Consider the following 27420-nt stretch of genomic DNA (forward strand, 5'->3'; position numbering starts at 1 on the left):
TAGGTACTTTACCTATACCTACCTACCTACTCTAAAGACTATATCTACGATGTATAATTTTGACCTCAGTAAGGAGTTAATTATTGCACGCATTTAACGCGTCGTATTATAGCTATACGTATTACGTACCTATATACTCCCCCGCAAAGGTACGAGGGAAGTGAGCCACCCCGAGATGAACGATACATTACGTAATTGCTTAATAGAGAGTATTTTTATCGTTCCGCTAGATTCGCTATGTGTACGAGTACCATACATAAGTATGGTTTTCAGGTGAAGTTTTTGAAAGCTGCACTATGTCTTTTATCCTCTCTTTACTGCGTTATACATATAAAGTTTCTAAATCTGATGCGAACTTCGGCGATAGATGATTTAGAACAAATTTGGCAGATACCTTTATTTTGATTTGAAGGGTAATCAGAAAGAATGTAAGCTGAGAAGGAGAGCATAGAGGGAAGATATTGAATTCTTTGCATTTCTTTCGGTCTGCCCCTTACCCAACATGTTTCGAGAAGAATGGCCCAGTTTCAAAAGTGTATTTGAGATTCTGCGTCGACTCAGGTCATCGCCATTTAAATCCAAGACCACTTTTACAGTTCAATCTGAATGGTTAAAAATTTTTAAATCGCTCATTTCTGAGTTATTTCGTGTTTTGAACATTTTTTCCTCTCAAATATCTCGCATGAATGATCCCAAAGGCCAAAACAGGGAAAAATATCAATACTTAATGGAACTTGGCAAATATTTTGGAACATCAGTGCCAATTTGTCGGTTATTATAAATTATTACAGTTTCCAGAAAATTGAGAAACATAGGTAGCTATAATTATCAGGTTTTTTCAGTTTTTTGAAATTCGAAATAACGATCGAAAAATTGGCACCATTGTGTTCGAAAATATTCGCCAAGTTTTAGAAATTTGTAATTTTCGATGTTTTTGTATAATATTAATGCGAAATATTTGAGAAGAAAAACTTTTCAAAACACGAATTTACCCAAAAATCAACAATTCACACATTTTTAACCGCTCAGTAGAATCCAAACAGTGGTCTTGAATTTTAATGGCGATGACCTAGGTCGACGCAGAATCTTGGATACCATCTAGGAACTGGGCCACTTTTCCCAAAACAGATTGGGTAGGAATCTCAACCTCTTCACTGTCGAATACATTTTTGGTGGTTTTTACCTTGATCGGGGTCTTGACGACCGTTAGCATTACTGCAGACTCATCGATTTATGGGTTGTTTATCGCTAACGCCGTGCCGCTAACAGACATTACAGATATCACTTTTGGAGCGTCGACTAGCTACGAGAGGGAAAAAACTACGATTTTTTTTCAAAAATGCCTCGTGTTTGAAAACTTATATTGCTCGTACAGAGTAAAGAAAAATAAGCTGAGCATTTACCTTACTTAGAAATTGAGCGAGTTATCAATAAATCATTATAAAATGGATATTTGCTTTTTTGGTAATAAAAAATTCTCACTACAATATCTCAATATATTTCGGACATATCTCTCATGGTTTATACTGGGGTTATAATCTTTCCAAAAATTACCCATCCATACAGTACCAGATCACGAGGTAACCTCAGAACTCCCCACCACCGCACAAGCTGCAAAAGTATATAATCAGATTCCAGGGAGTGTAAAAAACCAGCCAACTGCAAAAAAATTCAAAAATGCCCTCACAGAATGGCATGATAACTAGGGCTTATTATACCCTGGAAGAATATCTCAGCTCCCCGGATCAATGACCATTCAATTTTTTTTTTTTTGAGATAACCTGGAGTAGACATTTTTATGTAGGTACTTTTAGTTTTAAATCCTCATCTTTTTATGTTTTAATCATGTCTTTTTATCCTATTTGAAGCTGAAATTTGTATTCTATAGATAAATAAGTATTATTCAAATATTTTGTTTCAACTATGTAATGCTTAACGTGATATGATGGCAGCAATGCTGCCGCATGTATCTCAAAATATAAAGAATTCGGCCTTATTGTGAAAAGTGAGAAAGTTTTGTGATCACATTTTTCACTAAAGCTTAAACTTGCTGGATTCATTCCCAGAATTTTCCATCCTCATCTTTGGCGCTAGATTACGTTTTTTAGTTTTAATGAGTGCGAATAAATTATGTGAATGTATGTAGTTGTCACTGCAGAATCCAAATTTGTGGTCAGTTTTTAGGTTCGACCTCCTGGAAGGTGGTGGTGGTGGTGGTACCTGATTCAAAATTGGTGAAAAATTCTATGAACCTATTTATTTATGGGTGAAAAATATGATTTTTAAATTTATTTAGTTATTGAACCACTTGGGGCCCAAGGGAGATGAGACCAAACTCAAATTTTGGGAAAATGCAATAATACTCGACCTACATGGTGTCGCAATATAGGTAATTTTGAGGTGAAAAAATACGATTTAGAAGTCGATTCAGCTGTTGAATCCCTCAAAAATCATCCTAAAAGCAATCCAACAATTGAGATTTTTATCCGAAGTAGAGATTTCAGATTAAGCAGAAAAAACTTGAATTTTTTATAGCGACAATAGTCGATTTTCTGAACGAAAAAGTTGCGTTTTTACGTCTTGGTTGTGATTAAATATGAACCGGAGGGGGGGGGGGGTAATCAATGTAGCAGCAAAGTGTTCCCTTCCTCCAAAATGTATCCAAACGGCGGGACCAGACCGTACTACCACAACGGACACTATACATTTTTTGGCTCAACCGTGCGTTTTTTTTTTGTTTCTGGCCTAGTGTGCTGCGTTGGTTTTTCTAATGTTTTTTAAAGATCTTGGTAAGTCGCAATGATTGCAGTTTTCCACGTTTCAAACTGTTCGAAACAGATACATAAATAGCTTACTATGCCTAATAGCCTATAAAAACGACTGGGTTTGAGTCTTTTTAGTTCACTTTTAACCTAATTTTCAACTTTTGTATCAATACGTGTTGTCACGTGGCGTTGGAGAAATAATTAACTGAAATAACTAATCCGCATTATGTTGATTTTTTTTTCAGGTGAGTACGAATATTTGCTGTTGGAAAAATGAAATACAATATTTTGTGTCCATGTACATACGTATGTACCTTACCATGAATGAAATTATGAGTAAGTCGTATCATTTTATAATAATTCCTGCCAAGAAAATAACACCCTTGCGAAATATACAAAGTGAACTTTCTACATAAAACGGATAGTTACCTGCGCAAAAACCATTGTTCAGAATTTCATTCATTTGTAAGGTGGAGGAGGGAGAGAGGGTAGTATCAAAGAATTACGATGAGTTTTTGTTTTGTTTTTTGTTTCTTTTTTAGAGAGAAAAATTCTTAAAAGAAACAATTCCAAAATTCCATAAATACAACTTTTCAACATTTTAAACATGCTTTCATAAACTTTGACAGAAAAGTGAAAAAATCCCCCCTCCCCCACTATTAATGCAAATGTTCGAAAAAATTCATGATTTTTTCCTCTTACAAATAATTTTCAAAAATTTATGGAATATTGGCATTTTCTGTCAAGTTTTTTTTTTTTTTTTTAACACGTAGGTAATTACTATTCCTGACGAACCCTGTAAAATACAAAAATTCATCACCCCCTTATAAAAAATATTTGTAGAACATAGAATCATATTATGTTGGTATTCACATAATTATTTTACATAGTGAATTTTGAATTGTGGCAAGACCTCAAGCTCAGTGAAATGCAGTTTAATCCAAAGAAATTGTTGATGAGTTCAACATAAATGCCCTCGCCCTGCCCTGTCGAGCTTTAGTGTAGAAAAGCCTCCTCCCCCCCCCAGCAGCATAGCTGCGAAGAAAATACAGCTCATGAGGAAAATGTGGCACATCCCTTTGTGTAAAAAAAACTCTCGGAAATTTTTCATTATAGTTTTTTTATTTGAAGTCACATGCATTGAATCTTATGACGCTCGAGCTACCAACTTTGTAATCAAAGCCGATTTTTTTCCATAGTGTTATGTGGAAAAGAAGATACAATCAGAAAAAAAGAATCAAGTACATATACAAATTATCTGTCGGTTATTTTACTTTCTCTAATGTATTAATTACTGTATCGGTCATTGCATTGAATAATATTTGAAGGCAATAGATGAATTGGTTATTTTGTGATGAATGAATAAGAATAACTTACTTACTTATGTTTTGTTGAAATTCTGCGCAGTTCCACTGCTTCGGGAACCATTACTATTGCTCTCGAGTTGTTGTAGATTGAGTTTCTAAACCTCCCCAACCCATCGACTTGGATATTCGATACGATTTTCAGTCGTGGAAACTATCTTTTTACAAAAAAACCTATGCCGAATGTGTTCCCTACTTCGGGGACCCTAGCTTAGCTTCTTGTATGGCTAGGAAGCTCAGAATTTTTCTGGGTAGTCCTCCACTCAACGTTAACTTCTCTTCTAATTTTGGTCTAAATTCAGGACATGTTTTTTTTCACTCCATTTTAATGTACTGTAGAGCGAATCTCGAAAAAAAAAATATCGGAGGATACCGGCCAAATTCAGACTTGTCCTTCAATCTGAGTTGAAAGCAACCCAAAATGTTACAAACTAGATAATGTACCTAAGTCTAAGTATAGGGTATTTTAAATATTTGTAATTGATCACAGAGCCGGCGAAGTAAATTTTTCTGGTATGTCGCAAAAAAATTACATATGAGAAGTGTAGCCAAGACCCCCCCCCCTCCATAAGCGTAACTGAACCTTCCAGTAGGGTGTGCCAGTTTTTCATGTGTAAAAAGAAGGTAGAGGGTTCAAATTTTAAAAATTTTCAATTCGACATCTCTTTATTCATTTTATTCATTTTTTGTGAACAGTTTAACATGCTTGGGGGGTGTACCGCACGTCATTTTGCCACAAAAAGTCGTAATTTTTCGGGCTACACTTGATCAAAATTTGAATGTGCTGTGTTAAAAAATTTGAAAAGCTAATGAATCATGAATCTGTTCAGAAAAAATGATAAATTTCCATTTTTCATGTGCTTTGAGTATTATGAGTTCCTATTTCTATAATTTTTCTATTTGGTTTTCATATTCTTAAAATTTTTGAAATCAGTATCTTGAATTCCAGACCGAAGCGAGGGCAAAAGCTTTGGATAATTTGTGTTTTGAAAAATAAAACAACATTGGCCCGAGCGAAGCGAGGGCTAAAGCTTTCAAAAACTTGAAGTTTCAAGAAGCAAAACAGCTGTAATTTTGATGTAAAAAGTCAGTTTTCCACTACTGACATTTTTAAAAGTCTAAATAAAAATACTTTCCAAGCACAGTCATGCAGAATTTGAGAAATAGAAAATATTAATGTAGCCCGAGCGAAGCGAGGGCAAAAGCTTTTGAAAAAAAATGAGAATTTTGAGGACAGATTGGTGATTTTCTCGGAAAATTAACAATTCTGCTACCGAATTGACGTTTTTTTCAATTTTTCAAATTTTCTCCGATTTGGCGACAGATTTCTGGTGTGTCGCATTTGCGACAGTGCTAACGCCGGCACTGATTGATCAATTTGTTCTCTGGTTTTTTAATTATTTATCTGACTTTAGACCCAGAAAAAGGTTTTCTGAGTTTTCAGAATTCATTAAACGTAGATTGTCACACTGATTTTGGATAGACCACCAACACAAAAAACATATTCATGTCAAAATTGTAATTGTATTTTTGAAAGATCACATTTTTTCTGCTAAAAGCATACTTTTAAAACAATATAAAATTACTTACTAATATCTACCATGACTATGGAGAAGTACTACTTGCGTTAGAGTATGCTCTTCTGATTCTTCACGACAATTCAGCATTGGCACTTTATTATTTCTGATGAGTTTTCAGAAGTAATTAAACGGATTGTCACGCTGATTTTGGATAGACCCTCTACACAAAAAACATATCCATGTCAAAATTGTACATATTTTTAAAAGATCACATTTTTTCTGCTAAAAGTATACTTCTAAAAAATGTAAAATTACTTACTTATACGTAACACGACTGTGCTTCCATTGAATGAATATGTTCTTCCTTAGTGCTTCCATTCAAGATTTACACTCTTCTGGTTCTTCATGACGATTCAGCATTTGGTACTTTATTATAATCATTAATCAATCTGCATCGCGATTAATCGAAACAATTGTAATTTCTGTTATGTACAAGGATTCTGGAATGCATTTTTTTGAAAAATTCTCTCTAGGTAGAATTCAAAGCGATTAGTTTCATTTTTGATTGTTGGTGTTGTTAAAAAATTGATAAGTACATCGATAATTTGTTTTAAAAAAAAAAAAATTAATAAAAAATTACCTCGAATAACATTTCAATAGGAATCTGAGTGAAGTGTTGTTCATGCGGTATTTTTGATCCGACCTTGCCTGTGCATTGATCGCAGCTTACATAGTCACTCTGAACCTCCCCACCAGATTTTTGAAGGAGTCAATTCTTCAAAAAATGCTGTAAGTACAGATTTTAAGGGTTTGTGCTCAAGTTGATTAGGGTTGCGAGGGAGCTCAATTAGAAAGTAAAAAGTTTATTTATGTTTGGAATATTTCAAAAATTTGTGATGGAAAAAATTGAAATAAGGTAAGTTTGGTCTTCAACAGCATTTGATAAAATTTCGTAAAAATTCAAGTTTTAAAAATCTGCTGCAGACTCCAGGAATTTTCAAAAAGTCGCTGGAGGCTCCAAAATGACTTGAACCCACTTGAAGCCGTCTTCACAGGGTGTTAAAATGGGAGTGTAGAATAAATTTCAACTTTTCATCTCCATTTGATGAAATTTTGTGAAAATTTGAAGTTTCAAAAATCTGCTGGAGGCTTTAGGAATTTTCAAAAACGTTGCTGGAGGCTCCAAAACGACTTGAAATCCACCTGCAGTCGACTTCGTAGCGTATTGAAATTAGTTTGCAGAATAAATTTCGGCTTTCCAACTCCATTTGATGAAATTTTGTAGGAATTTCAAGTTTGTAAAATCTGCTGGAGGCTCCAGAACAATTCAAAACAGATTGAAACCGTTTCTAATCGATTTAATAGGTCAAAAATAAGGTATATCCCAAATTTCAGTTTTTTAGGTCAATTTGGTAGAATTTTGATTTTCCTCTCATTTTTGGCCTAAGGTAAAGTGGGGTAATTCCGATATGGGGTAATTCCGATAGCAAGCCCTAGCTTTGTTGCAAAACACATTTTGGCACAAATGATGAAGAAAGTAGATAGTTTTAGTGCTAACCTACACCCATTAATGATCAGATGGTCCATCTGATCCGTTTTGTCAAGTCTGTGCAGTGTTCAAAATCTGAATGCCCAAAACCTTTGCGGCAAAAAACAGTGCATTTTTGAAACTCGTATTTACCATTCAAAACTTGTTGAAAAATTCTGTTTAGAAGTTGAAATTTGATGGATACGTATTAAAGTGTCAGTACCTCTTTTGATTTTGCTTTTATAATTATTTGTTTGGTGGTATTGAATTATTAAACATGTCGATCATTTTTCATGCCCTAGGGTAATTCCGATAGTCTTAGCAAAATTGCCCTGTAATGCTTTTTTCTCTGTTTTGGTATAGTATTGTTTTGGGGGGTCAAAATTATCAACAAAAACCCTTAGAAGGGAGCTTTTTTCTCTAGTTAGTCTAGTTTTCAAAAATTATGCCTCAAAAATGCATATTTGTAAAAAATTTCCAATTTTTGTTCTAATGATTCAATTTACCTGAAATAAAAACCCAAGTATGCAATAAATGGTATATTTCAACATTACTGGCTCAGAATTACCCCAGGAGAATTACTTTCCTTATAAAACTCAAATTAACTCATTATCGGAATTACCCCAAAAATGGGGTAATTCCGATAACTCAACCTTACAAAATGTTTTTTAAATTATATGTATGAAGCCCCCGCACAAATCACTCTTCAATATAGTGAATGTGTAGCTGAAGGACGTAGGAATAAAGTTGTTTTATCATTTTTGCCCCAAAATGTACAGGAAATCCAAAAAATGAGAAATTGCTAAAATTTTGAATTTTACCATCGGAATTACCCCACTTTACCTTACCTAAATTTGATTTTCAAAAATTCACCAAAAATCGAAAAAGGCTTTTTAGTACTTGAAATTTTGACAGGTGATGAATTTTTGCCTGCCCTTTCGATCTACCTTTGTACGGTTCAAAAAATTGCATGTAAGTTCTGTGTTGGAACGCAAAGTCTGTGATTTCGGCTGACATGTCAATCAAGATGGCCACCATTTTGTAAGTAGGGCCACTTTTTTTGAGGACAACGGCTACAAATGTTCCTTATGACTACCCCTCTAAGAAAAAAGTTGCGCCAGATGATTGACGGAGGAGTGTGATTTGCAATAGATCCATATACGCCCCCCCCCGACTATGATTTGTTTTACAATTTTTAGCTGTCAACTGGAATATCTCCCTTGTTGAATCTTTTTTGAACCGAGCTTTATCGCAATAGCCGCTATTTTTTATAACAAATTCGACCAAAAAAAAAAAAGAAAAAAAAACAGAACAAAAGAATTAACGAGGCTAGATTCAGAGTTAGCCGTGTATTTCCATAGGTTACTACCTATCGATTTATTCGCTTTATTCAAGGTACGAGTAATTTGGCCCTTTGACGAGCGCATATTTACGTACATTGTACTATTTTTTTGCTGCATATTCCATTCATGGTAGTTGGAGTGTTTTTAAAAATGAACTCAGCCTTCTCGGTTGTATAGCTTTTTTTTCTGTACGTTGGTTGTTCGAGTATTTCCGGGCCCGTCGGTCGTCGTGCGAAATATACGTAGGCATTATTATAATAGAATTATTGAACAGTATTTTGTATCGCTGCCGGGTCAATTTTAACGAGCTCTCTTTTCGACGTATTATGAAGAAATTTTTTACATTTTACGTATATTTTTGAGCCCGCTCGACGCAGCCGTCCCCATCTCGAGATCGTATCAAGAAAAATAGCGGCGCTCTGCTGTCGAATAATTTCGCGTAGTAGTTGAAATACCGTATTTAAATTCTGATCACGTTTTTTTTCTTCAGCTTCCACTCTTTTCTCTCTGTTCACTTTTTTTGACTATAAAAAATATATACCTATATACGACGAGGTGTACGTTTTTTTTTTGGTAAACTGAGTCTGTAGTATGATTAAACTTGAAACTCGCTAATTGGACGGGTAAACTTGGTAATTGAAAGGAATTTGTTGGAGGTATATAAAGGATCAACGAAATGTATAAAGCTCCTCATCCAAAGATGTACTCAGACGTAGATTCTCTCTTAAATACGCCAAATACGTCGAAATGAATTCATTACCGAGTAAATTAACTTTGGCATTTGATTGGTACGAGTACTACGAAGTACGACGACAACTGACGCGGTGAAACAAAAGAAGCTCGTATACGTGTTGACTTTTGAACGAATCAAGTTTGCTTAGTAGGTACCTACCTATATGTGAATTGAGACAAACGCACTGGTATGAGATGAGAACCGAAAGCATAGCAGCGAATTGAAACGAATTCGCATTCGAGCGAATCGTTACCTATGTGAGGCTGATTGATGGTGACGCAGATGTGAATTTCAATTAACGTGTACGTCTCGATTCTTAATTCTCTTTTTCAAATAGGTATGGTACCTACCTACATGCGATATACTTTAGGTACCTACCTCTACCTATATAAGGTCGAGCATAGCGAAGCAATAAACGTACCGACACTACACGTCATTTTCATTTTCGTCAACGCTTCCCCTTCTCACCTTTCTTTTTCCAAACACTTATTTTTTTTGCACCCGGTATGAGCTTTGGGTACCGTTTGAAGGGGCAGAGGAGTGAAGTTTTATACTTCGAAAGCTACTATAAACTAAGGTTAACGAAGAAAGCCATCTAGGTATAGAGAGTAAAGTGAAAGGAAGCACGAAAATTCAATTTTACCGACGCTAGAGAACGTGTTAGCGACGATTTTGCCAAGCGAGCTATTTTAATTTTCGTATTTTCAGCTTTTTAAAAATATTTTTCTTTTAATTTCACGCTGCTTGGTCTTTATCCGTTTAAACGTAAAATATACTACCGTTGCTTTGGGGTCCCCTTCCCTGCCTTGTGTTTTGTACGGCGCCTCGTGTATTTTGTTTTCGTTTTCTCTCGTGTACAGATACCTTGCTCTCGTATCTTTGCTCGTGGGTTTTTTGATGCGTGTGTTTTTTTTCATCTAAAAATAAGCGAGTCGTTTCGATTACCTACCTATGTGTAATTTATCTGTTTTTAATAAATTTGATCAAGCTGAACTGCTGCGTCGAGACTTGGTTTTTTTTTGCAAATGTCGAAAATCTTAAGTTTTTCGTTGAACAAAAACGTAGAGGTTTTTTGTGAGGGGGGAGGGGTTCACTGAGAATTTGCTGACTGCAGATATAGGGAAAAAATACCAATTTTGTCGATTGATATCATATTCGTATGACTTATAAAAAATTTCGTTTACTGTTTTGGATTTTTGGGGGCCCAAATGTGATTTTTTTTTTTGTTTAAAACAAAGAATAAATTGATCCGAGTGACTCAAGGGTGAAAGTTTTTGAAAATTTGATTTTGAGAGGCCTAAAACCGATGTACTCGTATTATTGGGAAGTTGATTTTAAAAAATAAAGAGCACATCCGAAAGAACTGAAAGCGTAGAAAACAATTTGTACAGAATCACAGGTAAATATATATATTGAGGCACTTTGTCAATCTGAAAAAAAATAAAAAACTTACCTACCTAGGTAATTCTCAAAAAAAAGGTCAATTTTGATGCGCATAATTTTTAAAAACAAAAATCATTTTTTGGAAAATTTCAAGTGGGAACCATTTGTATAGGTGTCTCAGATCCCTTTTCTAGTGTTGGCCTCAATTCAATCCCCCTGTGGGCCCTGACCCCCCTAAAACGGCGATAATTAGGATTCGACCTTCATTGATGTGTAATGTCGATTAATATGTTTTCGAGGTTGTAGAATTCGAATCTGGAGTTTTTTTTATGTAGAGGTGGAGGGGGAGGCGTGGGGAGGGGGGGAAATGTCAAATTTTGCTTATATGTATTATCATGTAATATCTCGACTAGCGCGATAAAAGTACAGCTGTCTGAAATTTGGACAAGTCGAAGGACAAATGGGCACTGGACAAGTCGAAGGACAATCTCAACGTTTTTTCGTTTCTAGCCTTACTTACTGGACATTATTCGATTTTTTAACACGTAATAAATGTGTACTTATTATGTAGAATAACTTCACTTTCTCAATTATCGTTTTTGGCGGGTTCACCAGGGTAAATAAAAAGGCAAGCCGAAGGACACCGATTTTTCAAAATATCAAATTTTCAGAGATAAGTACGATCAGAACGAGCCATTGCGTAGGTTTTGAAAATAACATTGCGGGGTAACATTTCTATGAGAACAGTGAACCAGTGCAGCTACTCACCAGAAAAAATGTTGGATTGGGAAGCTATCAAAAATAATTGAAAATTGCTCTAAAATTTGCACAAAAAGTGTGTGACAGTTTTCAAATGTGAAATGTGAGCTTCCTATGGACTTATTGCAATTGCAATTTGCACAATAATGGACCTTCGTGTTCTATGTATAATAATGAGAATGTGTCAATTTTTCCCAAAAGAAAATGAAGTTCATGACACTATAACATTCATTTTCAAAAACATGGTGTGTGACAGCCAAGTAGAAGGACATTATTTGGGGTATAAAATCGAATGCACACCAATGAAAGGAGGGGCTAAAAATCTTAATACCATTTGTGAAATGTGTGGGGGATGATCCTTGAATGGACAAAAAAAATGCATGCTAAAACCTTTGAGAAATTTGCCAGGTACACGATTTTTACCTTTTTTTGTGAATTACGCACTTTTGAATTTTGCATTTTGCCAGTGTGGGAAAAGAATGAAATTGCTGGCTGTTACAACTTTCTGAACTTTCTAATTCAGTCATATTTGTCAATGTTAGGTTTTCACCATCCGTGCTTTGAACGTATAGTGTTGGATAATAGTACACGTGCAAGCGTCTTGGCATGCGATTGGCAGACCCCAATGCTCTTGTACTTGACAACTTTCCTCTATTCTAAATTTTCAGAAAACAATTTGTACAGAATGACAGGTATATATTGAGGCACTTTGTTGACCTGAAAAAAAAATAAAAAACTTACTTACTTTTAAATTTTGCATTTTGCCAGTTTTGCGAAAAGTATGAAATAATGTAGCTGGCTGTTACAACTTTTGAATTCAGTGATATTTGTCAAACTTAGGTTTTCACCATGTATGCTTTGAACTTACAGCATTGGATAATAGTACATGTGCAAGTGTCTTGTCATGTGATTGGCAGACCCCAATGCTCTCATACTTGACAACTTTCCTCCATTCTAAATTTTCAGAAAACAATTTGTATAGAATGACACGTACGTACTTATACGAGTCACGGCAGGCTTATGAGCCAATTTTTCAAAATTTCAAAATTTTTAAAATTATTTTCAATTTCTGTTCTAATTAACTAATCGAAATTCTAATTGCACAGTCATTGAAATATATAATTTATCTGTATCAAGAAACAGAATAAAAAATTTTTGGAGACAATTTTTTCAAAAAAATTTTAAAATTTTTTGAACTATATTGAATTTTGTGAAAATTGCTTGGTTGTCAAAAAGTCTGAACCACATCAAAATTTTTGGTATCAACAGTATTCCCATAGAGCAATAAAATGCAGAAAAATCATTAGTCAAATTTATCATCGTGCATACCCAATTTCAACAGGGCTTTGGGTATGCCGACCAGTACTTCCTATTCTATAGGCCTCATGTTAGTACTACATCTAGCGAACATCTCTGAGAAACATTCGGTGCGCGCAGCTAACTTTGACAAAACTAGTTTGAAACAGGTGGCTCACTTGTTATGTAACTTTAGCCTTTACGAAGTGAGCCAGGCTGGTAAACCTACTGGTTCACTTCTTATGCAAGATTAACCCATACATGGGTTCATAAGTGTGCTGTCGTGAACATATATATATTGAGGCACTTTGTCGACTTGGAAAAAAAATAAAAAACTTACTTACTTTTGAATTTGCATTTTAGTCTGGTTTGTTACAAATGTAAACGCTGGCTGTTGCAACTTTCGAATTCAGTCATATTTGTCGAACTCAGGTTTTCACCATCTGTGCTTTGAACTTACTTACAGTGTTGGATAATAGTACATATGTACAAGCATCTTGTCATGCGATTGGCAGACCCCAATGCTCTCATACTTGACAACTTTCCTCCTTTCTAAATTTTCAGGAAACAATTTGTACAGAATGACAGGTATATATTGAGGCACTTTGTCGACTTGGAAAAAAAAAATAAAAAACTTACTTACTTTTAAATTTTGCATTTTGCCAGTTTTGCGAAAAGTATGAAATAATGTAGCTGGCTGTTACAACTTTTGAATTCAGTGATATTTGTCAAACTTAGGTTTTCACCATGTATGCTTTGAACTTACAGTGTTGGATAATAGTACATACAAGCATCTTGTCATGCGATTGGCTGACCCCAATGCTCTCATACTTGACAACTTTCCTCCATTCTAAATTTTCAGAAAACAATTTCTGTCATCAATTTAATTGCTGGTTCATCAGTTTGTCAAATGGAAAGTGTTAAAAATGAATAAAAGATGTGCCATCGGCGGTTAAAATTGGTCTCTGGTGAAAAAGCATTTTCTTTGAATGTGTTTCATCTGAGAATGAAATTCCATATTCTCTGCTACTCTAATAGCATTTTCATTATCTATGTATTAATAAAATAGGAACTTCGCATAGATTGATCAGTTCATAAAACAACTATGAGATCCAAATAACTTCTTTTAAAGCTGTCAACACTTAGCCAATCAACGAGATGTATTTTAGCTAAGCCAATCAGCGACTAGTGTTCATCAATGCCAAATCCACTGATTTACTACAATCCAATTTTCTTTTTTTTTTAATTCCCATATTAATGCTTTTATAAATTCAAGTGTTCAAATTTATTGTCCATGTAGGTATTTGTATTTCTGAAACCAACCAAAAAAATTTTTGATTGCTCAATACTTTTATCATAAAAATATTGAACAGTTATCAAAGAATTTTACACAAAGTAATGAACAAAAGTGTTTGCTTGAAATGGATAGTAATTTAATAATGGTATGATTTATCATTATAACAGGAAAGGTAAATCACACAACAGAAAAGGTGGTTTACTCTGGAAGGACCAAAAATGAACTTTGGCTCGACAGTCAAGATGAGCGTTCAATTCAGATTTAAAATTAGATAATATATACCTAAGTATTGTTGGGTTGTTAAAAATTTCATTTTGTCGCTTGACATGATTTTTTGTCAGAAGTTATCATGATTCATAATTGAAAATGGACACGCTGACACATTATTGTCGTTGAAAACCTGTCGTTCTATGACTTGACTTGTTGCTATCACACCTTTTATTGTTGTTTGCTTGTGGCGTTCAAACAACCTATAATTTCATTCAATTTATTTAGGTTTGGCCTCATGTCAATGTTGAAATTTTCTTGAGAAATTATTTAATTTTTCATTTTGTTAAATTTTGTTATTCAAGAAATGAAAAAGCAGCTTCAAATTGATATTTAAAATCCAGTTCAGCAACCAATGAAACAATCAACCAATAAGATGAAAGCAAATGCAAAAACTATCTTGCAATCAGCGAAAAGATTTAGTGGAATTAAAATTTACAATACAAGATTGATGCCAGCATTTTTTACCATTGTATAGGGTCCTAAATATGTATTTTACATCAAATTCAGAAATTTTACCCAACAATTGAGATTGTTTTCAAGTCATGGTTATCATGAAAACCTATCAAAAGATATCTTGCCGAAAAATGACTCATTACCTGCCTTCTTCGAAAATTTTTTTTCACTTTTCCTGGAATTTGCAATCAATCAAAAATTAACTTTTGAACTTGCACCCCTGGAATTTCATGATAACCACCCAAAACGATTGAGGGGTGTCCAATAAGCGCTGACCAAAGTTATACTCAGCCTGCAACAGAAGTGACATGAAATTTCAAATCCTAGTACTAACTCTGTGAAAAACCTATCCAAATTCCACCCACTTTCACCCCTACGTATTCTTTTTCTCAAAGTAGGTAAATTAAACTTCGCACCTGAAGACAATAGCGTTAAAACCTTTCCTCATTGTTTCATTTTTTCGGAACCCCATCGAGGGACAAGAAACAGGGCCAAGGAGACAAGAAGGGATACTAACCTCGTACACGTGAACTTGATGTACACGCTCGCGAATAAGAGAGAAAAAAACACCGCAAGCAGGAATAATTAATGTATCATTAATTCTTCCCTCATTTAAGCGTCTCTGTCTACGTCTCTGGCTCTGTGGCGCGCTTTATTTAGTACATTTTTCAGCGAGGCTTTAAATTAATATCACACAGCTACGAAATATGTCAGGTCTCATTTCTTCACAGAAAGTGTTATTTTTTTTTCGTTGTTAAATTTGCTTTCATTAAGGGAATTTTTTTTTTGTCGGAGTTGTTGTTTGGTAAGTTTGAATATTTTTTTCATATTCTTTCCTCTTGTTTTTTTGTACTTTAGATGTTACAATTAAAGTGATATATTTTTTATTTTTTTCTTGTCCTGAAGAACGTGGGTTAATTTATGAGTGAATTTGTCGTATGAGTGATGAGAGGGGCGGAGCAAAGGGCGATTTCTTTTTCATAGGTTGCTTGACTACCTATTGTAAATCTTGCAAAAAAATCTAAGATTACTTACTTTAAGAGAAATCATAGTAACAGGAACGCGTTTCTGGTCATTGTTAGTGTAGCGAAGTGCAATAATATGAATGAAATTATTTCATTATCTCCTCAGTATCATGAGTTTCTTTAACTATACTCTAATAGACTCAACTCTGGTGTAAGTTCAACGTACCTATAGGCAATTTTTCCGCCTTCTGTCGGATGATGATGTCGTGGGTGGTTGTTGTGAACTATTCGGGTGTTTCCAACACACAAATACATGCACACACCATCGTGTAGCAATGACATTTCTGGTCGTATTCGTGCTACGACGTCGGCATCAATTCCTCCGAGGATTGTTTTCATTCTATTATTATTAAATTTGGCAACGACCTCATATACCTGTCTAGTATCACGACCCCTATACAAAATAATTATTTTTTCCCTGTCTTTTTATATTAAGTATGTGGGTACAAGCTTTCGCCAGTGTTTTTAAAAACCTCAGTTATACTGATGCTTTAACAAAATGTTGAAAAAATACCTACATTTATTTTTTGAAATTTTTTTCAAGTCCACTGGAGGCGATATTTCGCGAAAAAATTACTTGAATTTAAACGCACAAATGTTTCAAAATCTTTCTGTTAAGTAATGCAGAAGTTGATAGGTAGGTAGGTAGGAAGGTAGGTCGGTAGGTAGATGTGCAACGAACTGCACGTTGATGAAAATAATACGAATTATGTGATTATTCAAACGTCGTTGCTATGCAGCTACCCAGCTAGCTACTTAACGAATGTTTTACATTTATGATCTCGTTGTTGTAATATTTAAAATCCGACCGAGTTAACTTATATTCTGCATAAACCTTTCTCTCGTTTCCGACCGCGCTAAGGGCACTTAACGAATACGCGCTAAAATACCTCTCGTTCAACGAAACTATGCTACATCTAGTGTATAAGTTACTACGAGTACGTGTATGGGGGAAAAATGAAAAAATGAAAAAAACGAAAAATAGAAGGAAAAAACTTCCATACTCGAGATTGTTTTTTCAATTTTTACCATAATATAGCAGGCAGGCAGAAGTGGGAGGGCTGTTGTTCTTCATCTTCGTCGTTGCTGGTACTCATCGTATATAATAGCAATATGCATAATAAGTATTATGTAGATCTTTGGAAATTATTGTACCTTGTGCTGATGTACAAAATTACTTGTATGTACGTAGTTTAAAATGCGCTCGGCGAATGATTTGAATTCTCATAAAGCGAATGATTTGAATTCTCATAAATTATCAATTGTGTCGATTTGAGCAGAGAATTTCATTTGTTAGGGGTGGGGGAAAAATATGATTTGTTAAGTATCCATTATCCATACTTATAGTATTAATGCTTCTCGAGATATTGTAATTGTTTTTTTTCCCACAATTGTCAATACTTAGCCAATCAGTGAGTAGTATTTTCAAAGATCCAATTAACGAGTAGTATTTTCATAATGCTAAGCAATAATATTTTGGCACCAAATTCGAAAAATTTACCGGCAGTTGTTTCCTTCTCAATGATTATCTGGAATTTTGTAGCGGGATTCATAAAAAATTGCCAAGCAATTTTTATATCACGGAAAAAAAATTAATAAAAATTACTATTTCAGTATAGTAACCGGATCCCATTCAAAAATAATAGTGATTTTTACTCAGCCAAAAAATACATTTTATCTAGAATTAGGTAAACATTTATTACTCTCATAGTAAAATTTACTAATCTCATAGTAAAATTTACTATTCTCATAGTAAAAATCACAATATTTTTGAATGGAATCCGGTTACTGCATGTAATAGTAAAAATTATCCATATTTTTTTTTCGTGTGGCACAATAAATTATTTTTTGGATTCAATTTTATAAAAATCAGGCATCTTTCTATCAACAAGAAGTGGACCTGAAAATCTGATTTTTTAAAAATTGAGCTATCTACATGTCTAAGGAGTTGTTTGATTGAATGTTCTAATTTACGAGAAATTTTTTCGACTTCATTTTAATAAAAGTAGTATGGTAGTGACATTCTACTTTATAAATTATGAAAAAGATGAAGAAATGAGAAATCAGCTTCAAGTTGATATTTAAAAGAGAACTTATTAGCAACCAATGCAACCTATAGGTATGATGAAAGCAAATGCAAAAAATATCTTGCAATCAGCAAATAGCCGATGGCTTGTTTTATTCACATAATGAGCGAAACAAGAGCAAAATCTGTGAAAAAATTGATAATTCGAAAAGTAAAATCGGTAACTTACGCAAGAAGTTGACTTTCATGGTTTTAACATTTTAAAATTTCAAAAATGATACCTAATAAACGCTCGATGATGAAGCAAAAAGTTGGTTTTTATGGCTGCATCAATTTTAGTTTTCAGGAAACTATAATGTTTTTAAAAATATGAATAAGGCTTGAGCGAGACGAGGACAAAAACTCTCAAAAATTCACAATTCTTAATTTTTTTAGAAATTCAGGAAATAATTTTTATATTTTCAAAAAGACCAAAATTTGAAAAAAATCGGAAATTGTTTTCAAATTTTCGCCTAAAAATATGGCATTTTTTATTTAAGCAGAAGTTGGTACTTTCTGGTAGTTTTGACTAGAGTGCTCGGGAAAATCCTTTTTTGGAAAATTTCAAGTGAAACAACATTATTTTTGATGTGAGGAGTCAATTTTTATACTTTCCATCTTTGGTCAGAGAAAGATGAAAGAAAATGATCTTGGTTTTTGGTCATTTTTTGATTTTCCCTGCTTACACAACTTCTTTCCAACTCTGAACTTTCCCCAAATTTCCTAACTTTTTCCAACTCCCTGAACTAACTGATCATTGAAATTACTCCACATTAAAGGCCTACTTTAGCTTCCAAAAATTTGAGAAAGTAGGTACTTACCTAGTTGAACCTTTTTTTAGAAATACGTGAATGTTCGATGTCATTCTTTAGACCAAACAAAAAGATTTCAATCAATAAAAAAATTGTCTTTCGGTTTCCATAAAAATTTTAAAAAATAAATGACATTTCAAGTATCTTTCGCTTCTAATTTCATTGAAACAGAATTTATTTAATGCACCTAACTTGAGAATAAATGCAGCAAAAAGAGAAGAATGAGGAAGTACCTAGTGAAAAATTAAATAAATAAATGAAATGAATTATGCAGATGATGAAGTAATAATTGCAGAGACGGAAGCTCAGACTCAGAAAATAATTGATCGAATATAAAGGCGTTTTTTTCAATGCAAAGATTTTATTTAAGTATAATATATATTTTTAATTTCAATGCCATATAACTTTCTTAGTTACGGAATCGAGTTTGATTTTTCCTGATGCAAGTAATTTTAAAGCATATGGAAAAACTTGATGCTCGTATTCTTTAATACGTTCTACCAATATTTCTTCCGTATCATTGGAGTAAATTGGTACCACTCTCTGATCAATAATTCCTCCAGAATCGACTTCAGCCTGCCAACAAAACATTCGAGTGAAACATTATTAGAGTACCATATACCTATCAAAAGTGTAAAAAAATATGAATTCATTTTGCAATTTTGCTCACTTCAACGAAATGAACTGTACATCCAGTAAATTTTACTTCGGCGTTTAAAGCTTGCTTTTGAGCAGCTAATCCTTTGAATGAAGGTAACAAGGATGGATGTATGTTTATCATCTTTCCACTCCACTGCTTAACAAACCAGTCGGATAAAATATGCATGTAGCCAGCTAGACAAACTATATCAATCTTTTCCTTTTGTAATGCTTGTACTATTGGTCTATCATTGTCTTCGGTCGAATGTTGCCTGTTCCTTTGAATTACCTGTGATGATTATTTTTTACTCGATTAGTAATTTTGAAATGTAAGTACTTATATACCTATGACCAAGACGTTCTAATAAAAACCATAGATGGTAAGTATAGTTACTTGATAAGGAATTCCGTTTTCTTCGGCAATGTCAATTCCTTTTACATTAGCTCGACTAGAAATCACGTACACAATTTTGGCTGGCGAATGAGGATCATTTATCGTACTCTCTATAAGAGCCTATAAATCAATTCGGGTTTTGAAATTGTCATTTGAAAAAAAAAATAAAATAAAAAAATTACGTAGTTAACAGAAAAATATTCATTACTTTCAAATTTGTGCCAGTTCCAGAAATCATGACAGCTACACGCTTATAAGCAGTGTACTTAGGACTTAATAAAACAGGAATCAACGGGTTCATCACTTTTAATATGGCTTTTTCAAAATTTCGTACCTGTACTTGTCGTTCGGCTGCAAGAAAAACAGTTCAATAATTCCCATTACAAACAGAACGAAATCAAACTATTCTAATAGATACCTAACTTGTAAAGAAAATCAGGGCCTTAGCGTGCACGAAGGCGAAATTCAGACCAATAGAAATTTTTCCCTGGCTAGAAAAATTTGTGTTATCAACTTGCTCCTTTCTGAAAAAATACAATGTGTCCCCAAAAAAGAAAAAAATTGTGATTTTTTCTGAAAATCAATGACTTAGCTGGGGGAGGGGGGAGGGAGTAATTTCAAGGGTAAAAATTCAGTTTAAAACATAAAAATGAATAATTTTTGCTTTGTGAATAGATTTTTTGAAAAATTTTTGCTTTTGCTTCATCCAACTAATAATACATATTTCATCTTCAAAATCACTGTAAATTTAGGCTTTTTTATATCCATCTAAAAATCTTGTTGTCTTCTCGCCTTGGAAATATTGCAGGCTTGGCCACTTTCAAAAATTGTTCAGCTTTGAGAAGCCTCCTACAAACTTCCTCTGCACTTTTTCTCAAAATTCTGGATATGCTTCAAGTTCAAGTTTAACCACGTAGCTCGTTTTGATCACTCAAAAGGCCCGAAATGTCCTATCCCTGTTACTTTCGCGAAATATATATCCGTACTCTGGCCTCTGGCTGAACTTATCGTCACGCTATGGCCCTAAGAAACCTCATATTTACTCACTTAATCCTTTCACTTTCACTTCTCCAATTACATCTGTTTGCAAAAATTCAATTATTTCGCCAACATTTTCTGGACTAGCAATAACTACACCGCCAACTCCGCAATTGAAAGTTCGTAACATTTCTTCTTCGTTAACGCCACCTTCAAATCATGAAAAAAAAAAATAACGAATGTGTGCTAGATGAGTAGGTATGAATAATGAGCATGACACGAATAATAAAAATTGAGACAGATAGACAGAAATAATCTGCATTAAATGAGTTTTTTTCTTTCTCAAGAATATTTACCTATTGCTGCTATCCATCCAAATACTGGTGATATATTCCATGCCAATGCATCCAATTCGACTTTATGATATGGAAGCAGCACTCTACCAATGTTTTCCAATAAGCCACCGCCAGTTATGTGAGCAAAAGCTTTGATTAATCTCTTTTCTACCAATGGTAAAATCTCTCTGGTGTAAATTTTAGTTGGAGTTAGTAATTCTTCCCCTAAAATGGCAAAATAGAATAATTCAACACATCAAATGAGACACATCTAATGAAGATAACATAGGTACATATTTATTTATTTTTATTTCACAAAAAGATTTACAGTCAATGGGGTGGGGTGAGTTTGATCACTTGAAATTATATTTCATAAGATAACTGAGATAGGTACCTACTGAGTTTACTTTCCATTAATATGAAAGTTTTGAAAATAATTTTATGTAAATTAGGTAAAATATAAAAAAATTGTCTAATTTAATTTTTTTTTTAAAGTTGTTGTTTGGGAATAAAATAAGAAATTCCAAATTGACAATTTCTCTGGTTTAATTTTTCTGGAAGCATCATCTTTTATATGGGCTTGAATGCTTACCGCCCTTTTTGATGATTTGAAACGTGAATCTTGGAACAAAAATTGAAAGTGATCAACTCACCTCACCTGATGGGAGTGGTGAGACCAATTCAAATTCAAGTGGGTTTTTATTGAAGTCTCGCCCAATTGACTGAAGAAAAGTATCTACCTACCAAACGTTTTCCCCTCAGAACTGAAAGGAGCAACAGTAGATAAATCTTCTGCAGTATAATCGGCAAATATTTTCTGAACAAGGCTGTATCCATTTGAATGAATTCCACTGGATGGTAAATAAATTACTTTGTCCCCTTCTTGCACACCCTGAGGTAACATTACCTCTTTCTCCACCACACCAACAGCAAAACCAGCTAAATCGTATTCGTCGTTTTTATAGAATCCGGGCATTTCTGCAGTTTCTCCTCCTGAATAATAAAAAAATCAAATGTTTTACAAAGATGGAGGTAAAATAGTGGCAAACAAGATTGGTTCACATGAAAAATGAAACATGTACAACGATGAACGAGATCTTTATGAAATGAAGACATTAATAATCAAAGAAACTTACCAACTAGCGCACAGTCAGCTAATTTACAGCCTTTTGAGATACCAGCAATAACGTTACTAGCTATATTTTCTTTCAATTGACCACAAGCAAAATAATCGAGGAAAAATAAAGGTTTAGCACCTTGAGCTAGAATATCATTGACACACATAGCTACCAAATCTTGTCCAATAGTTGTATGATTTTGGCATTTTTGTGCAATCTGCAACGAATGAAAAATAAAATATGCTGACGTTCGTGAATCCTCAAAAAAATTTCTTTCAAAAATTATCGTTATAGGTACCTTTAGCTTTGTCCCAACTCCATCACAACCGGATACCAAAATAGGATGCCTGTATTCGCTAAATTTGGCATCGTAAAGTGCTCCGAATCCTCCAATTGATGAGACAACATCGTCGTTGAAAGTTGATTCGATTTGAGTTTTCATGGATTTAATGAAATTATTTCCAGCAGTAATATTAACCCCGGCAGACTGATATGTGCTTTTTCCATGCTTCAAAATAGACCTGAAAATATGTACAATCAAACACAAGGAAATATATTTCTCAATTTATATTATCATTGAATTTTCAAGGTTCAAGTATGTATTAAGGCACCTTTACCTTGTAATTCCTTTCCAGCCTATATCTGTTCGGAATTGAGCACCAGGGAATTCAACTTCCCCACAGGCTCTAGTTGCTCTAGCTGAAGCTCTAGTCAAAGTAGAATCCAGAGCTACAACGTTGAAGACACGACCTCCACGTGCCAATACACCTTTTTCGGTTAAGGATGTATTTCCATGAAAAATGTACAAATCGCGATATTCTTCGAATTTGGAAAAATCTGAAAAGTGATGAAAATAAGTATCTTCCTACGTAATCATTCACCTCTTCGAGCTGAATGTTGGTAGGTGAGTTCCTGTTCCTACTTGAAACTGGTTGTGGTTGGCTGCTACTGTATGGATATTCTTTAGAAGCGATTACAACTCCAACGCACGATGTGTTTTGTTTCCATTTCACAGTTCTATTTTCTTGTAAATGACCAGTGCAGCAATCCTATAGAGACACTATCGAGTATTTAGCAACAAGTGTGCCATGTTTAATAAATACAAATGAATTCCCTACAACATACTTCGAAGATTTTGTACAGATCGCTGTCCAATAAAGGCATCAATACTTGCGTTTCAGGATCACCAAACCTGCAGTTGAATTCCAACACCTTGATTCCATCTTTTGTGATCATAAGTCCAGCATAAAGTACTCCTAGATATTTCAATTTTTATTTCATTTTTTTTCGACCGTTGGTCAAAAAAATCCTCAAAATAATAGGTCTTAAGAGGTTTTATTTTCATTTTTTTCTCTCAAAATGTTTCCACTCTGGTCATCTGCCAAGTAAATCCGGTCCTAGACTAGGCATTGAAAATTTGAATTTTGGTGTGTACCTACTCGTATACCTATTGTTATTTATGTAGGTAGGTATTTATTTATCCGCTACTTGGTTACAATACACCTTAATGATTTTGTTCTTTCAACCTTGAAAATAACATTTGACAGTGTGCAAGGTGTGCAATTGAACTAAGGAACATCCGACCCAAATTACGAGTACCTATTTTGCAAAGTTGAAATTTTCCACCTCCTACCCAACAAAGAAGTTGTTACCTCAGATGAGAAAATAATTCTCCATTTTTTATTTTTCCTCTATCTGCAAAAAGAAATAGTGCCCCGTAGGGCTGCAGACCCCCTCCTTAGTTGAATGAAAAATTCAAGAAAAAAAAGTTGAATTCATCAAAATGTTTTGTTTCTGCACTAGAATTTATCTAAATGATCCCCCTTTCTAGATAAAACTTTTCCCGTCGCCTTTTCTTTTACATCAGAATTATTGTTCTACTTGCATAACCCCCTTTTCAAAAAAAAAAAAAAAAAAAAAACTTTGTTGGACCTCTAAATGACGTTGGTTTTCTTGTATAAAGCCCCCCCCCCAATTTAAGGGAAAATAAATTAAAAATGGATGTCTGTATGTAGAAATTTGTTGAAAATTTTTCATTTATGGGCAGGATCTTTCTAAATTACCTCCTTTTCAAGAAAACCTTTTCTTTGGTCTCCCAAATGATATTGTTTCCCTATAATAGGTAAAGCCTCTGAAAGTCGAAAAAAATCGTTTAAAAAAATGTTAATTACCATACCTATTTGTTACTACGAAATTAATCTGTCCGTAAACCAAATAATTTTTAGAAACTCAGGTAGGGACCAAGTAAGTTTTACTTTTTCATTGGGAAGGTGGGGGAGGGGGAATACATCGAAAAAATGAAATTGTGCTCTTCTGATGAAGATCGACCAAAAATTCAAGGATTAAAATTTAGAAGGAAAAAAAACGTAAAAATATTCGTTTTTTTTTTCATTTTTGAGGAAGGGACAAGTTCCACTTTTTCATCATGTGGAGGGATTAAAAATATTCTATTGTAGGCTATTTCTAGTGAAAACGGACCAAATTTTAGGATTAGAGGGTAAAAAAACGTAAAAATTTCAACTTTTTGGGTTTCTTATAATTTTGAGAATGGGGGGAGGGGCCTTCCTGGCACGACTTACTTTTACCAACATGATTGGAGAAAATTTTTCATGAAATATTGATTCATTTATAATTTTCAATTCAACATTTTGGCAATTTTTCATCTGTATGTTCCATGGTTCAATCGCGCACCCTGTAAGCCCACCTGGCTTGGGTGTCATGAAACGATAGAATGTTCCGAAAATACATACACGTAAATGTGGTTTTTACCTACGAATTTGTTTAATTCACTCGCCAAACTTGACACAGTATGTTGCATGATTTCACATTCGATGAATTCCATCTCATCTTTTGTCAAAGCATAAGGACAAAAAGCACCCATACCTCCGGTATTTGGACCTTCATCATTGTTCAGAAGTCTTTTATGATCTTGCACCGGTAACATGACTTTAACAGTGTTGCCGTCGGTAAATGCGAGTACCTATTCAATATCTACACACTGTAATTTATTTCATCATCGTACGTGCAATCAAACAATGAAATACTCGACATATTGCTGACCGAGACTTCTTCGCCATCTAAACGTTCCTCGACAATGATAACATCAGCGGCAGATCCTTGTTTTTCGACAGTATCGACAGCGTCACAGGCTTCATCTACATTATTAGCCACAATAACGCCTTTACCAGCGGCCAATCCGGCAGCTTTGATTACCAGAGCTTTAAAAGGTGCGCTGCAATGAGACCAAGTTGGATTTAATCACTTTTTACGTATAACGAATTGTCTCTGAAAAATTACCTTAGATAGGATTAGTATTTATAACACTTACGTTTTGATGAAATTTTTGGCTTCATTAGTATTTTTGAACGATTTCCATTGAGCAGTGGGTATGTGATGCCTGTTCATGAACTGCTTAGCCCATTTTTTATCAGATTCTATTTTAGAAGCTTCGGCAGTAGGACCAAAGCACATGATGTTATTTTTCCTAATAACGTTTGATATCCCGCTAGCTAATGGGACCTCAGAACCTACGACGACCATCGATACATCGTATTCTTTTAGCCACAAGATGAGAGCCTGGGAAATTTTCACAATTATTTTTCTCGATTTCCGATCTATGTAGCGTTCTATGTTGGTTTCCTTTGCAGGAATTTTGGGCTTAAGATCTTACCTCAAAATTAGTAGCATCGATATCTACATTGGTGACTTTTTTACACGTAGCTGTTCCGCCATTACCAGGAATGGCGAAAATTTTGGAAACCTTTGAAAATAATATTTAACATTAAAATAGGTAATTTCCGCGATGAACCAAAAAATGTACAATGTGTCAGTAATGCGACAAATCTTGGTAAAAAAAATTGCACGAATGTGTTGAAATCGTGTTGAAATAATGGAAAAATACTCCAAAAGACATTTAAATATCTCTGAAAATCAACAAAACAACCATGTAATTTTGCTTCAATTTTGTTTAAAACGTGTGAAAAAGAGTTAAATTTGTGTTAAAATGATGAGAAAACATTCACTGTAAATCAAGAAAAAGCACTGAACTTTCAGTAAACATGGTCAAAATTGCATGAAAAAGTGATGAAAACGTCGTAAAATGGTGTAAAAATGCTCTACAAAAAAGCAGTGAAATCATCGTAAATCATCCGAAAATGAAATTTCAATAAAAGTTTGTGAAAAGTGCATGAAAAAGTGTTGAAAAACGTTGAAAAAAACACTCAAAAAAAGCACTGTGATCATTATGTAAATCAACAAAAAATAAAAATGAAATTAAGTATTCTCAAATTTTGTCAGTGATATATGAAAAAGTGTTGAAAATTTAAATTATGTAAAAATATTCAGTAGGTAAGGCATTAATAAAATCACTTTCAATCAACAAAAAATACGAAAATTTAAGTGAATATAAAAATGGTGTAAAATAATGTAGCTTAACTTTTTTCTGGTGATGAATGAACCAGCTTTCAAAAGACTGGGATACATTCTGTTGCAATTTTTCAATTTTTTATTTTTTGTTCATTTTACTTACCTACCTAATTGAAAGATCCAAAATGGAAAAACATTCAACTGATTCAACTTTTCATTAATTTTTTTGGAAACTTTGACAGCTCACGAAAATGAATTTCTACACCATGTCCAAATTGACAAAAAAAAGGGTCAAACGTTACCTTTCGCAGGGATTTTCGATTTCGAAAAAATTTTCATGTTGGAATTTGGGTTTCATTTTACCTTTGCTTATGACGAGCGTTTGTTTTATAAAGATGACGTTAAAGGGTTGTTGTTTGGATCTTCGTGGATATGTCATGTGACTTTCTGTCGTGATCGCTCAATTATTTAAATAGGTACGATTTCTCAAAAAAATATTAGGTATCAAACCTTACCGTATCAGATTGGTTCAGTTTCCAACAAAGTGTGTGCTCCCGGCCACCGCTTCCTACAACTGCAACATTTTTATTCAACATGATAATACCTAATATTATTATACTTGCATTTCGAGCAGTACTTGATCAAGTGCACTGTTCACTCCGAAATCAAAAAATTCCGAAATTTTGAAGAAAAGAGATACTGTATTTTTGATCACTTCATTTTAATTTAGCAGATCGAACGTATGATACAAAGCACCGTAGATAGCTAACAGCTAACTAAAAAAAAAAAAACGAACTAAAAGAGAACTAGTGACTAGTGAGTGTGTGGGTACTTGCGAACGGTGTGCAAGCATGTCGCGTGAAGGAGAAGGATAATAGAAGAGAAGACATTTGAGAATTGTTGGAGAGGGTGGTGGAGAGGGTTTCAGGGTAGTAAATAGACGATGGAATGTGGATCTTAGGAAACCATGGAGAGTTG

General features: G+C 34.0%; 2 protein-coding genes across 7 annotated transcripts in view; one reads left to right on the top strand and one right to left on the bottom strand.

Annotated features, from left to right (window-relative positions):
- The window catches only part of LOC135835348 (eye-specific diacylglycerol kinase-like), a 700104-nt gene that overhangs the window by 533575 nt on the left and 139109 nt on the right, over window positions 1-27420 (top strand). The window lies entirely within an intron of this gene.
- LOC135835349 (trifunctional purine biosynthetic protein adenosine-3-like) lies at window positions 18973-27332 on the bottom strand. The gene is made up of 17 exons (XM_065349563.1): window positions 26958-27332; window positions 25748-25837; window positions 25406-25653; window positions 25138-25309; window positions 24847-25057; window positions 23203-23333; window positions 23000-23126; window positions 22695-22914; window positions 22376-22598; window positions 22096-22294; window positions 21704-21952; window positions 20981-21184; window positions 20694-20834; window positions 19855-19997; window positions 19647-19766; window positions 19284-19541; window positions 18973-19189 (listed from the first exon to the last, which is right to left on the bottom strand). Exons 1-17 carry the CDS (start codon window positions 27036-27038, stop codon window positions 19004-19006), a joined length of 3003 nt encoding a protein of 1000 aa, XP_065205635.1. The 5' UTR covers window positions 27039-27332; the 3' UTR covers window positions 18973-19003.

This window comes from Planococcus citri, chromosome 2, assembly GCF_950023065.1.
Source record: "Planococcus citri chromosome 2, ihPlaCitr1.1, whole genome shotgun sequence".
NCBI lineage: Eukaryota > Metazoa > Arthropoda > Insecta > Hemiptera > Pseudococcidae > Planococcus > Planococcus citri.

What these genes read in the sequence shown, in the direction of transcription:
- LOC135835349 (XM_065349563.1), bottom strand. Translation starts at nt 27,038, where the DNA reads ATGTTGAATAAAAATGTTGCAGTTGTAGGAAGCGGTGGCCGGGAGCAC. An exon ending in GCCAAAAATTTCATCAAAAC is followed by an intron (nt 25,310 to 25,405) that starts GTAAGTGTTATA and finishes GTCTCATTGCAG; the next exon opens with CGCACCTTTTAAAGCTCTGG. An exon ending in CCAACCACAACCAGTTTCAA is followed by an intron (nt 22,915 to 22,999) that starts GTAGGAACAGGA and finishes ATCACTTTTCAG; the next exon opens with ATTTTTCCAAATTCGAAGAA.